Below are 14,431 nucleotides of genomic sequence, written 5' to 3'. Positions count from 1 at the left end.
AGGCAAATTGAGACCTGTGTTTCTACAGATTCTCGACTTAAAGGGCATCCAAATTTAACTTCTCTTTTTAAAGAATCAAATAGAGAAAACTGCTTAAAAATGTGGAGCTTCCTCTATGCAGTTTTGTAAATTTGGACTGTTGCTTGAGTTCTAAGGAGATCATGTTGGAGAAGGCTGAGCAAATGAGTGCAGAGTGAAGGTTTCTGATTAAGCTTGAGAGGACAAGAAAATTTGAAAGGAACATTTTACAGATTAATGTATTAACCTAATTTAGTGCAGTAAAGTTATAGCAAGAATCGTCTCATTCTTACTTGTTCCTACTAGACACTAGGTAAGAGAAACTACAGAGTACATTGCTTTTTGCTGCTCATTGTTAACTGATATTCCTTCTTGCACTGTGGTGGGTTCAGAGTTAAGTAAATGTGGGTTTTTTTTCCCCACTGGAGGAGGGAGTAGTAATTGGTAGAGTTCTCCTGCTTAGCTGAATAGAAATGCAAAACCTTTGTAAAAAATTATAGTAGAAACATTTGGAGCAGTGGTCTCTTTGTCATGCCACACTGCAAGCAAGCAAGCAGGAATTATAAACTCTGCTCTGAACTCAGCCATTTCAAATGATATTTTGAATACAAGGCACATACTTCCATCCAGTGAATTGAACTCATTTTTCTTTTTTGTATCATTATTTTATTCCAAACTTGAAAAGGGCAAAACCACCATGTTCTAAACCAGCATCTCAGATAAGGATAAATTACACCATCTTGTGGATATAAAGAGAGCACTAAATTTTGTTTAATGTGAATTTGGTTTTAAGGATAATAAGTGTTTCCACTGAGAAGAGACTTTGATTTTAAAAAAACAACAAACAACAAACAGGATATAAAGCTCTGCAGAATCTTTATAATATTCATTATTTGAATGCTATGTTTTTGTGTTAATTATTTTAAGATTGTACATCTAAGATAAATTTTTCATCTGTCTCTTTCTTAGCATGGCTTAAAAGAATACTCATCTCATATACCTATAATTTAACTGTTGTGGCTACATTTATACCTGAAATACATATTTAGAAACTCATGGGTATTTTTATATATGCAAATAATAAGAAAATGATGAAAGCTGTGATTTGTCAACGTCTCTTCCAACCAATGAGGTCACCTACATGTCTTAATATTATTTCAATCAGAAGTCCACTTGATGAGTCACAAAATGTGTCAGTCTTAAGAAGTGCATCTAGTAGGGATTATTTCTCCTATGCTTGATAAAAATTTTTATGGGAAATTTAAGCACCAGAGATAAAATGTAGCTCATGAAAATGTTCAGTGGCCATGCTGTTAATGCCACTTTTCCTAGAGGATGAAAAAGAAAGGAAATGCTGTGAAAGACTTGGTTACTTGTGATCATTAACTGTTAAGGAACTACTTAGTTTTATTTCTTCCAGTGGTGCTTCTAGCACTGCAGTGACTACAGATGCCTTCTAATCTTAGATTTTAATAATCCAAATTCATTATTACTGGTGGACTCCCATGCTAATGATACAACAAGACAATGACAGAAGCTTTCCTCCAGAAGTGTGCAATGAAGTACTGTTTTTGTATAGTGGAAGTATAAGCCTATTCCACCCCAAAGTTCTGTCAAAGCACAAAATCTTCAAAAAATACCCCATTCCCAGTCTGCGGGAACTGTGCTTGAATAACAGCTGGTGATTAAATGTCCAATATATTGTGTGAGTCATGTAGTAGAAAAATTTGTCAGTATTCTGTTACTGCCCTTCTATCAGATGTCCAAATGGTTTCAGGTATTTTACCTAGACTGAGCAACAACTCCTTCAGTCAGTGGGTTTTTCTACTATGAAGGGAAAAGCAAGTCTGTTACACACTGTGAAACTGAAGTTTCACTGTTAGATGTCTGAAAAAATACTTTGGCTAAGAAAGATTCTTTTACTCGATGCCACCACTGCAGCTGGGCTGGATGAACTATCGCGTGTATGTTCACAATGTATTTAGACCGAACTGAATGCAGCTCAGTGCTCCCTCTTGCCTATACCTTCCCCTTCCCATAGAGCCCTACTATGATAGTGTGTCAAATATGAAGTGGTATGTGGTAATTGCTACTGAAGAGCCTTGGATATATAAAAGTGGGTTGCATGAAAATGTTTGCTGTATACTCTACTAGCAGGCTGCCTATGTGCAAAATGTTACTCTCTGATGTTATAAAAGGCATACATTTTTAAGACACCATCAGACATTTCTGAGTCTAAGATGTAGGATGTTTCTGTCCCACATCTGTCTGTGTCATATTGCTGAGCTGCTAACACATAGTGACACTGAAGAATTCTCAGCGTGTCAGGATAACCTCGACAGGAAAATGATATTTTCATGTGTCCCTTGATGAGCTTTCTTCCTTCCAAAACTTACCAGCTTTGTCATGTTCATAAATCTTTCAACGATGTTTCAGGGCTTCCATCAAAAGGACAAAGAAAAGAGAACTTAGTTTTGATAGTCATAATGTGTAGAATGCACAGGTACCACTTACGCATGGCTTTGTTACTAGAGCAAACAAGAGTCCCTCTACCTTCCTAAGCTGCTGGAGACAGTAGACCTAGCTGGTATCTGGCAAGGCTATAAAATGTAGTATTAAAATTAATGCTACCTTTTTGAGAATACTAAATGCTATCTTGCAGTAGGCCTGCACAACATTATCTGCAATTAAACTTATAAAGCACTTTCATACTATAAAATGTTGTGTGAAGTAGCAAGAAAGAGAAGGGCTCTGGAATTTTGGTTATTCAGTTGGGTTTGGGGAATTTTTTTTGGTGGTGTGGGGTTTTTTTTGGTAATTTCTATCTATTCTGTTTAATCTTTCTCTTCTACATTGAAGTTTTATGGAAAGTTTTGAGTCATAACAGTCCCATTCAGATTTGAATGCACAAAGAATGGACCAGATGGGAAAAAAACAACCAAAACTTGTGCCAAGATAAACATGTTTTTCCTGAGATGTTAGAAGTTCCTTTTACGAATACTAAGTCTTAGGAGCTGAAAAATAAAAAATGATAGAAAGGATATCTTCAGTCAGTCTAGGGAAAATGAATTTGATTTGTCCTGCTTATGTCCTACCTTCCAAAACTGGAGGTTTGTACAGATATCCAACTGGAGCATTTTTATAATTTTATATTTTAATATTTTAGAATGACTTGTTCTGTAATTTATTTGATATAACTTGAAAGTCATGCTACATCTAGCTTAGGTGTAATAATATATGTATATATGATTTTAAAATTAATGATCTCCGGGTTCTGTTGGAATTATGTATCTGTCTACAGACTTGCTCTAATTCTACTGGATCAGATACTGTGTTTGTAAAGTAAATGGAACATCTTTTTAATCTCTGAAGATACAAATTAATTAGTCATAATGTCTACACAAAGCCACACATGTCCTATAGCAAGATGCAAATATCGTAGCAGTTACATAGAGAATTTGGTCTGTGTAAAACTAAAACTGTAAAAATCCTGTTCATTGTATATCCTTGTGTTTTCTTCACAGTGCTGCAGAAAATGCAATACTTAATTACACAATTCTGACTGTCTTAATGGTTTTTCATTGAAGTCTGAATTGAAGTCACCTGTGCAACTAAAACTCATTCAGAAATTCAAATTTTGAAATTTAACTTACTCTCCAGAATCTCTTCTTTTGAGCAACTGAATATGAACTTAGTGTTACTGTACTCTTTGGTTTGCATATTCAGCCATATATATGATCATAATTCAACATAGTTGTCTTGCGTAGATGTTAGGTGTGTATATGCTATTAATTACCTCTTTTGACAGTTGAAAACCAAAAATGCTCTGACATTTGCACTTCTCTGTGGTTTTATTTTTGGGGACAGAGACAACAATTAAGGTTCCACCTTTAAGAGCTAACTTCTCAAAAAGTTTTCCAACAGCTAAATGTCAGAATAACAAAGAGAAAAATGTACATGCACTGGATTAGTGTCTTCTTCCATTCTGCTACCATCCATCAGCTTGACTTAGTTACTACTGATGCTCTTAGTAAGGAAAATACATCGGGGAATAGCACCATTTGGCTTGTGGTAGCAGAAGGGTCAGTCATATTTATATACTAATACCTTTAAAATTTTGGATTTGTATTAGCATTTTTGTTTTTGTGAGCTACTTGTAGACAGTACCCAAAGGTGCTGCCTGAGCTACTAAAACAGAATGAGTCTGCACCAGAAACTCTAGCCAGGGCGATTTTCTCACATTTCTGAATGGTGTCCTAATTTTGTTATGCTGATGAATGCTTGCAACACCATTCTAGCCCCAGGCTTAGTTGGTAAGCTCTGCATATTTTTAGGATGTGTTGTCCAAAAGTTTACAAAATATCATCTGTTCACTTCAGTCAGAGATTCCCACTTCCAGTTCTGTAGCACATCACTTTTAAAAAAATGGAATAAGAAATTCCATACTTCGGAAGGAAGCAGCATAACTTCATTTGTTTTAGGAGCTGGCGAGTTAGTTGGGCAAAGTGCTCAAGAATGCAGTCGTACATGTTTGAATGTTTTGTATTATTCTGATTCCTATCCCCTTGGGTCCTGCCATTTAGTGCCATTGTTTTTTGCCAGAAAAAGGTACTGTGCTCTTGATTTTTGAAGTGGATGCATCGTGTATCTCACAAAATTAATTAGAAAGTCTTAATTTATGTGTGCAGATGCAAAAAATCGATGTTAGTGTAGGACAGAGTGCTGAAATATGGTTGGCAAATCTGTATTAGTGTTTTAAGTGTAAAGTGAGCTAATGTAACGGATTTAAAAAAGCTAACATAGCACATACATATAGGCAGTTACTCTGACTTGAAGTGGTAGCACAAAGTTTATTCTCAAAATGGAATGTTTAAGTACTCTCATTAAATATAATAACACAAAATTGCTGTAAAAATTGCCCATTTCTAGGTGGTGGTCTCTACATATATTTGTTGATTTGTTTAGTTAATACCAAGTTACTTGATGCACTGAATCCTCTATTTCCATGTTACAGGTCTGTTACCGCAGCTATTAGGAGTAGCACCAGAGAAGGCCATAAAACTTACTGTAAGTTTGCAAGTGTGTTATTTTCACATTTCCCCACATTGTAAAGTTCGTCTAGTTACAATTAGCACATTAAGAATTTTTATCCTTAATATGTCAGCAACATGATAGAGTGTATTCCATCATTTTTGCTTGATAAAAACTTAATTACAAAAGCACAAAGCAAGTGTTTATATCTCACTTGTGGACTTACTCCAGAGTATAACAGGCTTATTCAACTTGTTCAGCTCTACTTGTTTGTAAGTAGTACAGGCCTTTGGTTTAACCTCCTAGCAAAACTGAATAATTATTTATTGGACTTGGAGGGCTTTTGTTTTTGTATCTCCATGTAGTTCCTGTATGTTTAATTCTAGCGCAACAGGAGATAATATGAGCATGTAGTGAAGTGTTGGTAGGAAAGGAACTTGTTTGCATGCATTTTTTTTTTCTGAAATGTTTTACTTTTGTAATTTTGTTAGTTCTTGAGTGATTTTCAGGCACTGAATAATTTTTTATTATAACCAATCTTAATCTCTTGGTTATTCACCAATAAGCTAGTGTTCACCAAAGCTAGTAATATGTGTTTTAAAAAAATAAAGGTACTTAGTGCTGTTAATTGAATTACTGTTTTGTTAAAACTTACTATTGAACATTTTGATAATAATTTTGAATTGTATTTAAATTTGTAAATGTAGTGAGCATTTCTAAAATTTTAAAGGATTTTATAGTTAATTTTCAGGCAATTATTTTATTTAATTAGTGATTGTTACTTTTTTCAATATTAAATAATTGAATTATGCTGCAGATCTCTTTTAGAAAGAAAAACATGGTCAGCTTTATAATATTTCATATAAAATCTAAGATTTGTTTGATATCTGTTAGCTTCATGGATATATTTGCATTTTCAGTTGCACAGAATTTGCAGCTGATGAGTGTTTTTTCCAACCTTTTAATTTATCAGCTTTCATAACTGTTTGTTTTTTAAGGTTAATGATTTTGTCAGAGATAAGTTTATGTCTAAAGATGGCTCTGTCCCACTGGCTGCAGAAATTCTTGCTGGTGGCTGTGTAAGTATCTTTAATTTCCTTCATATAAAATTCATGAAAGTGCAGTGTGTAAGAGTAACTATGTGGACTAAGGCTTCTGTTTAACCACAGATCCAGTTCAAGAGCAGACTCTACTAGAGCATCTCAGTTCTTTCCTAGATAGGCCAGCCGTTCTTGATGAAAGGGTAAATGTTTCTGTGCATCGTGCCTTTTAACTGCACTGTGTAATTCCCGCAGCTTAGAGTTTGTTTCCTTAATAAAGAATGTGCCTTTATTCATGTTGGCTGTAGCTTATGGCCTATAGAGGATTCATGCTAACCTTTCCAGAAGTTAATAATTAGTTACTACTTTGTGACACCCACTCTGCCACGTCACTTCTTTCCTGATGTGTTGTTGTGCCCACTAATTTTCACTTTTTGCAGTGATACTGGCTTTTTGAAATGGCAAAAACTACTCACGCTTCTTTGAGTTCATAGCAGACGTAGGCTGTGTAATGTTAACTCAGTATATAATGCATTCCTGTATGTAGGCTGTATTTAAAACCCATTAAGTTTTTAAGAGTGTTTTGCTTGCACAAAATAGTAGTATCTTAATTAACAACTGGTGTATTACTGGGTAAATGATAATACTTCATGGTTTGGTCTAGTTCTGTCCATATTACAGCTTACTTTATCTAGTGTATTGATTTTGTTCAAGCAAATGTAAATACTTTAGGTAAAATGAATAGTTGTTCAAAGGCCAGTGCACTTTACAGATAAAGAACACTGCTTATTTAAACTGGCTTTGATCACCGGGGCAGAGCAATGCTGGTATATTTTCAATCTATCTTTGTTTCTGCTGTCATAAGACAGATGAGGTCACATTTTCAAGCAGCTTCTACCTGTGTCAAAAACTACAGTGAGCAGCAACTTAAAAACAAATGTTTGTGTCTTAACCTCAGTAGGTGCGGAGATTTGTGCTGTATGTGCTTGCAGAGAGTGTACTATGATTATCTAAGCCTCAGGGTGCAGTGGCTCCGTTGTGTTGCAGGCTGAGAAGCCCTGGCTTTCTGTAATTCTCAGGAGATGGGGCAGGATTTGGCTGCTGTCTCACTGCTCCTTCTGTTTGATCACTGACCTGTTGTAGACTGCCAGGTAGGATCCCCTTGTTCTGTAACTTTAGGAGCATTCAGGGGAGAAAAAAAGAAGGGAGGGGGGAGAGAAGAATGTGGGTCTCTAAAGCCCTGAATAAAAAGCATGCTGTAAATGAAGGAAAAATGCAATAAAGTGCTTGCAGAGTAAAAAAGTATTTGCCCCTTACACTAATAAAACATCTTATGAACATAGCAGCCATAGAGAATTCAGCAAAATTTTCATTTAAAATGTCATTTGATCTAGAGTTTTTATTTTTTACAGACTGCTGTGAATTTTTTAATGCAGTACAAAAAGCAGTCTTTACAGAGACCTGTCATTCATGAGAGTGCTGCAGCAGTAGTTCATTGTAAACTAAGGATCTGCTTTAAGAGATAGGTGGCTTGAGACAAATTTTAAATATGCTGTAAATGTTGGCTTGTCCTATTTGGTATTTGAAATATATATTAACAATGAGATGCTGCATAAAGTTGTAGCAGTAGATGTGCAGTGGCAGAATGCCCTGAGTTTTCTTTTAACTGGGGTGCTACACTTAAGGGCATAGTCTAGAGCCAGGTAGATAGGTTGGAACTTGTCTTTTCTGCAGGTGGTCTTTGGGGGGTTTTTTTGTAATTTTAAACCCAATTCAGACTAGCAACAGATTCTTGTTACAAGTGGTGCCTTGCTTTTGGGGTGAATTTTTCTCTCATGGTGTAAATATATGCATAAAATATGAGATACCAAGGACAGGCTTTTTCCTATAGCTTTCAGCATTGTATTGGCCTAACTTTTTGTCTGTTTAAGCCAACCTGAAACTTGCAATTTCAGTGTAGAAACAGTAAGGACACTTGAATGCTTTTGAAAATTTTCAGTCTTGGATTTTTACCTTATTTCACAATGTAGTAATTGCTTATGTGGGAGGCAAGAAGACACAAGTGCATGATGTGTTAGAGTCTAAAAAGAGGCAGCCGATTTAGATGAATTTTAGAAAAGACACCTGCCCTATCACCTTTCTGCTCTCCACATCTAATTCTCAGCTGTGCTTGCATTACAAACACAGATGTTAAATTTTCTTTCTTCTGTGCTTCTGCTTCCTTGAAGTGTATTCATTGCTTATGCAAGGAGTGTGTGCTGGGATGCATGCTGGATTTTAATGTTTTAAATATCAGCCCTGTGAGTACAGTGTAGCATAAATACCTAAGAAAGGGAGGACGGAGCAGATACTTGGAAGGTTTGGGTTGTTCAGTAACACAAAGTGCTTTGAAGGGGTCAGTATCACCTGAGTAGCTCCACTCCGCTGTTTGTCCAACCATTGCCAGGCGTTGACTTTTAAGTCCCCAAGGAGTTCACTTTGCATCATAATTACTGAGAATTAGTACACATGGCTGACTTTTGCACTTGTAACTGAAGCTGATTGTTCATTGAACAAGTCTTTTTCTGTTTTGTAAACTGTTTTCTCTCCTGAAAAAAAAAAAAAAGAAGAAGAAAATAGATCTTTTACTTCGTGACCTGTGGCACTTAGTTCAGTTAATAGCCTGTTTCATAGCAGTTTATTATGTGAAGATGAAAGTGATAGGATGGTTGAGATTTGGTTTTTTTGAGACCCCCGAGAATATAATTAAAAGTATAACCTTTGTATTTGTATACAGAATCTTAAGAGGGTTGTTATGTAAATTACTAACTCAAAATTTCCTTCTCCTTTGTTTGCAAGAAATTTTCCTAGTGATACAGTATTTGTTACCCATAAAAATAAATGTAACTTACAGATTTGAACAGTGCCTGACAGCCACTGTGAACTCTGGTCTCTGCTGTGCATTTAGGACTCTCATCACTCATGCAAATCCTGTGTAGCCCTTATCATTATTAGCCTAGTAAAAAGCTTCAGTTCCAAGATATAGTGTAATGATACTGTAGAGTTAGGATCTGCTGAGCATCTAAACCACAAATCTAACTTAACCTCCTTGAATGAAAAAGTGCACAAATATGCTAGACTTGATTTCTGCTAATCCTGTAACTTACCTTCAGGGATACTTTAGTAAAAGGATGATCTTGTGTAAGCTGTAAGTACAACTTTCAATCTTTTTTTTACAGTGACAATAATCTTGAAGTTTCTGTAAACTTTTTTTCATGGTCTTTCAATCTATTTTATATTTTAAATAAAAAATAATCACTAGTCATACTGAGTTTATCTGCCTGCTTCTTTTAAACTTAATTTACTTAAAAGCTTCTATTAAAAGTAACCTGATTTTTTTGATACAGCACTGGTGATTATTATTATTTTTTGAGTTATATTAACGTATTGAAAACTCTGTTTGTGAAAGTGGCATAAATATTATTTTGGGGGTTTTGAGGTGTTGCCTTTAACACTAAGCTTTTAGGTGAGACAGTCTTTTCACTTGGTTCCTTAAATAAAGCAGTTCTACATTTAATTGAAAAATTTACCTTGTGTGTCTGGAAGTAACTGGGAAAGAGATGCAAAGACGCAAAATAAAGAGTGATCATAAAACACATATAAAATATTAAGAAAAACAGAACAAGTATTATAGCATGACTAAAAAGAATAGCTATTTAATATGAGTTGCATTGTCTGCATATAGTAGTACAATCATATAGGCAAATCAGAGGCTTAATTTTCAGTAAGAGAAAAGCATTTTGCTTTATTAACCTTTCCTTCTGCTCTCCCTCCTCTTTCCGAGCACACACAATTTTTTCTTTCCCAGCTGCTCAGTGAGTGCTCACTATTAGCCAGTTTAAATCATGTAGCCCAGTACAATTACAGACCTCGTACAGATCTGCTTTTATTTAAGTTGTCAAGACAATTCTAGGCATATTTCTAGAGACTTTATAGTAATCGTAATAAAGTTAAAACATATTGTACCTGCTTGGACAACCTCAACTCTGCTGTGGAATTTAAAGATTAGATACGGTTAAGATGGAGTTCATCTAGGAAGTGCAAAATCCTGTCCAGAATTAATTTTTATAAAGGAATATGATGTCAAATTCCAGATGAATTGTGCTAAATAACTGATCCAGTGCAATCAGTTTTATTAAGCTACTTACAACATTTATTTTATGTTCAGAGAGTAATAAAGATGAGTCCACATCTGAGCTGTGTTTTCTCTGTGGTATTGCAGTGGAGGTACAGTATGTATGGACTGCAATTCCTGCACTTCTTAGATCTCTTACTTGCAAAAATTCAGACATTTCTAAGTTGTAGCTTAAAGGAGACTGAAGGTGTCATTCTTGCTTTCATTAGTTGGAAACCTAAATCTGATAAAATTTTATTCTGTTTGTCAAGGAAGGCTGAGCTGTGGGTAAAATGAAACTGAGCATTATGTATGCCAAGGGAAAAAAAATCCCTGCATGTATATCTGGAAAAAAAAATACCAAAACCCAACTGCTATTACACAGAAAAGTTTTGGTATAGTTTATTGAGATAGTTAAGTAATGATGGTCTTCTTGATGATTGCTCATATTAGCTTTGAAAGCAAATGGCATACATCTCTTGAACTCTTAACAGATTTATTCTGAGAGGTCTGTTCTCCTTGTAGTCAGGAAGACTTCCATTACTTTCAAGAGGAGTTCTGCCTGCGCGTGTGAAAGCCCAGCATTCACATTTCTTGTTTAAGGAAAAGTTCAGAAGCTCCTAATACTTTTTTTTTTTCCTTGATTAAGTGTAAAGCTATTTTCTTTTTGCATAAAATTTATGTTTGTAAATAAATTAATTAGATTTTAAGTCTATTTAATATAATTAATATAATGTAACAGAATATGCTATAATTAATTAGGTATTTTTAAAGTGTAGTTTTGTCTTCTGAACCACTGTAATTGTAATTATTTTGACCATAATGAAAATAATTTAAACTAATTGTAGACTTTTGATACAAAAAAATCCAGCTAGATCTGGACTTAAATTTGACTTCACATTTGCAAATCCATTGTGTTTCAACACTGCTCTGTTTTAATTGTCTCTGATTAATTTTCAGCTAATCTTATATTTAAGTCTTACAATGAAGTTTGGGACGGCAACATACAGTAACATGTTAGCCCTTCCAAGAGGTTGTACCAAAGGGTGGGGAAGTTCCTGGTGTAGAATTCCTGCTTTTCTTTGACCTCACACCACATTTCCTTGCAGGTTTGGATGTTTTAAAAAAGAGTTTGCTGAAATTGTCACCCAGTCACACCTGTTTGAACTGGCATTTCCTGAAAGCAGTAAGGAGTTAGGCAGAATATGATTTCCCTCTATTTTGAGTTTTCCTTTTGAATTAGTTAATTTTTATTTTTTTTTCCCCAAAGTTCTTTTCCCATAACAAATGAGAGGTGCTTTCCCCTTTTGCTTTCTCTCTCCTCTTTTCATTTCCCTTCTCCCCTAATAAAAAGAGAGAGAGGAAATTTTTCACACTCTAAACCAAGGAAGGATATGTTGATATGTTTCTGTTTGTACAACTGAACAATTCTGAATTCTTAAGAAGCCCATTTTTTTTCCAACAAACATATTTAATATTCTTCCCATTTGAAATGTATTCTTTTTTTTTCCTGTTATATGAGTTATAATGACTGCAAAATTTTATATGAACATACATTACAGTTTAAAACATGTATCTGTTTTGACAATTATATCTCATTACACATCTCTTTCTCCTATTATGCCTTCTTTTACTGGCAGTAAAATATTTAAGTGTTTATGAGTGTAGGTTCAAAAAAAAAAAACCAAACCCAAAAAACAAAGTCTCAAACTCAAATCAGGAATTAAAATCCAGCTTTCTGTGAGAAAAAGGAAGATATTTATGATATCACAGTAATTTATGATGCAACCAAAAAATAATGGGTCACAATTTTAATACAGCTACCATGCCTTAAGACTTGAAAGGTCTGTAAATCATTAAATGATTCTACAACTAGTCAAAATAGACAAGTAGAGCACACGGAGCCAAATGTTAACATATTTGACAGGTCTGTGACTTAATTGCTTTTATAATGCCAATCAAGTAGGCTCCACTTTGATTTTTTGGCTAGGCTTCTGAGAACTGAATTACCTATAACGTGGAAAATATCAAATCCACAATTTTAATTTTTTTCCCCACTGCAGACTTGGTCAGTGCTTAGAAAGAAACCATACTCCTGTGTGTTTCTGTTTAGCCAGTTCATTAATGTACTGCTGTAGGACAGTCGTCACAACTTGTATCTGAGTCCTGGAGATCTGTCTGAAGCAGTAGCAGGAATTTATTTCTGTTCAGACTAATTGCAGTTCTATTTATGAGCACTTTTATGTGAATGTTTGAAGGAGTTTGCTTTACATTTTATGTACACTTGGATGTTAACAACACTCTGATTCTAGCAGCATTCACTGTTTGAGCTGCCCAAAGTAAAACCTTAGCCAGACCAAGAGAAGGCTGTCCTTGGAAGACAAGAAAGATAATCTGGAGAAAAACACAGTTCTGCCAGAGCAGCATGAAAGCTGTTTCTGTGCTAACCTAGTCGGGGTAGTGAAGAGCAGATGATTGAGGACTCAGGGAATCTCCTCATTATCTAAATAAAAGGTATTTACTATATGAACTCCCATTGCTAAAGAGCATTATCAGAATCCTGTATAGATAGGACCACAGACGAGAGGATACAAAATAGCATGAGGTGAGATGACATGAGATGGCTTAGCATGAGATGAGATGGCTTCTCTGGATTTTTGAATCCTGGCTTTATGAGAAAAAAAAGGTAACATAGAACCAAGCTTTAGAGAGCCCAGTGTGTTTTTCCCTTGACATACAGTGCCACATAATTAAGGATGTCGCCTTTGAAATCTCTAAGAAAAACAGTCACTTTGGACAGATGTCTATTGGTAGCTTTCTGGTAACCGGCAAGTCCATAGTGAAATCGCCTCTGCAGCAGCTCAACATAATTCATCTGATGGTCTTGGGATCTTTTGCCATACAAACACCAAGACTTTTAGAGGTAGTTTGAAGCACTGCAGTGGCACTCCGTAAATCTGGCTTCTAAGTCTTGTTCTGTCATAGAGTTAGTATGTGATTTTGTGGTAAATCATTGAATAGTTCTGTGCCTTGGTTGCCCTTTATTATACAAGGATGGTAATTCTTCCATTCTTGCATCCCTTGAGTGCATTCTTAATTTATATTTTATTTATGACAGGGAACAGTCTTTATTTTGTGTCTGTACAATGCTCAGCACTTTAGGAACCTTGACTTTGATTAGGATTAATGGATGCTAGCAAAAGCACAGGAAAACAAACTGCATCTGGCAACTGGAAAGGAGTAAGGGCCTGGGATATTGTACGATATTCGGTATGACTGAATGCCATACACAGTTGACTAAAAATTTTGGAACTTGCACCTGCTTGTCTCTTTGTAAATTGAACGACTAACCAAGACATTTTAGACAATTTCTTTTGCAGAAGTTGATTTTGGATAATTACTTATCTTGCTTATGTATTTTAATGGTTGCCATTAATTGCCATAATTGCTATCCCTGGGTGATATTGTTGAGAAATATTAACACTCGAATAGCAGTAGTAATACTTTCTTAATTCATGAAACCTTAAAAGGTGATATGTGACAAGTTGGATGGGATGCAGAAGAAAAGTCTAGGCTTACCCTAAATGGTCTTAGCTGAGAACAGGAAAAACACTATGATTTGAAGGAGGTAATAAGGTTAATGAGGCATAAGAACAGCTGATGGTCAGTAGTGATGAAAGGAAAAGAATCAAGTACTTTCTTCTGGGATGGAAAACACAGAATTTCTTCCTGGATTGTAAGCTGTATTCTCTTCAGAATGTACACTGAAGCTTTCAAATGGAGATGTGAAGGCCCCTAGGAGAGCTGAGTCTGGTGTGCTCATTTCTTATCTAATTTCAAGAGGGCACAAAATGCAGTTACATTAAAAAGAACAGGAACTTCTTGTCTTAGTGTAATGAGGGGGCTGAAAATCTGTTTATTTTCCAGTAAACTTTATTACAAGGTGTTTTGAACATGTGAAGAAGTAGAAAGCATTCTGACTTCTTAAACTGGAGTGTTGTTAAGCAGATGTTACTAAACTCATTTTCTTTCACTACAGAGTGAGTTTTATTTCCACATGGACAAAAAAAAAAAACCCCTCAACTATTTCTGCTTCCATTCAGTAAAGCAGGAAAGTAGAAGGAGGCATGTGATAGACAGTACTGTATTACTGTGCAAGACTGTGCTGCCATCGAGAGGTGTTGGGTGA

At 35.3% G+C, this 14,431-nt stretch overlaps 1 protein-coding gene across 1 annotated transcript in view; it reads left to right on the top strand.

Moving 5' to 3' along the window:
* Positions 1–14,431, top strand: part of LOC104527353 (calcium-binding mitochondrial carrier protein Aralar2) — a 64,448-nt gene that overhangs the window by 27,896 nt on the left and 22,121 nt on the right. Inside the window, exons 9-10 of the mRNA XM_029085722.1 lie at positions 5,033–5,085; positions 6,048–6,128. Of these exons, the coding sequence (XP_028941555.1) occupies positions 5,033–5,085; positions 6,048–6,128 (134 nt within the window). The remainder of the gene's footprint in view (positions 1–5,032; positions 5,086–6,047; positions 6,129–14,431) is intronic.

This window comes from Antrostomus carolinensis, unplaced genomic scaffold (assembly GCF_000700745.2).
Source record: "Antrostomus carolinensis isolate BGI_N321 unplaced genomic scaffold, ASM70074v2 scaffold47946, whole genome shotgun sequence".
In the NCBI taxonomy this organism is placed as follows: Eukaryota; Metazoa; Chordata; class Aves; order Caprimulgiformes; family Caprimulgidae; genus Antrostomus; species Antrostomus carolinensis.
Note: the sequence above shows the minus strand (reverse complement) of the source record. Positions and strands in the feature narration are given on the sequence as shown.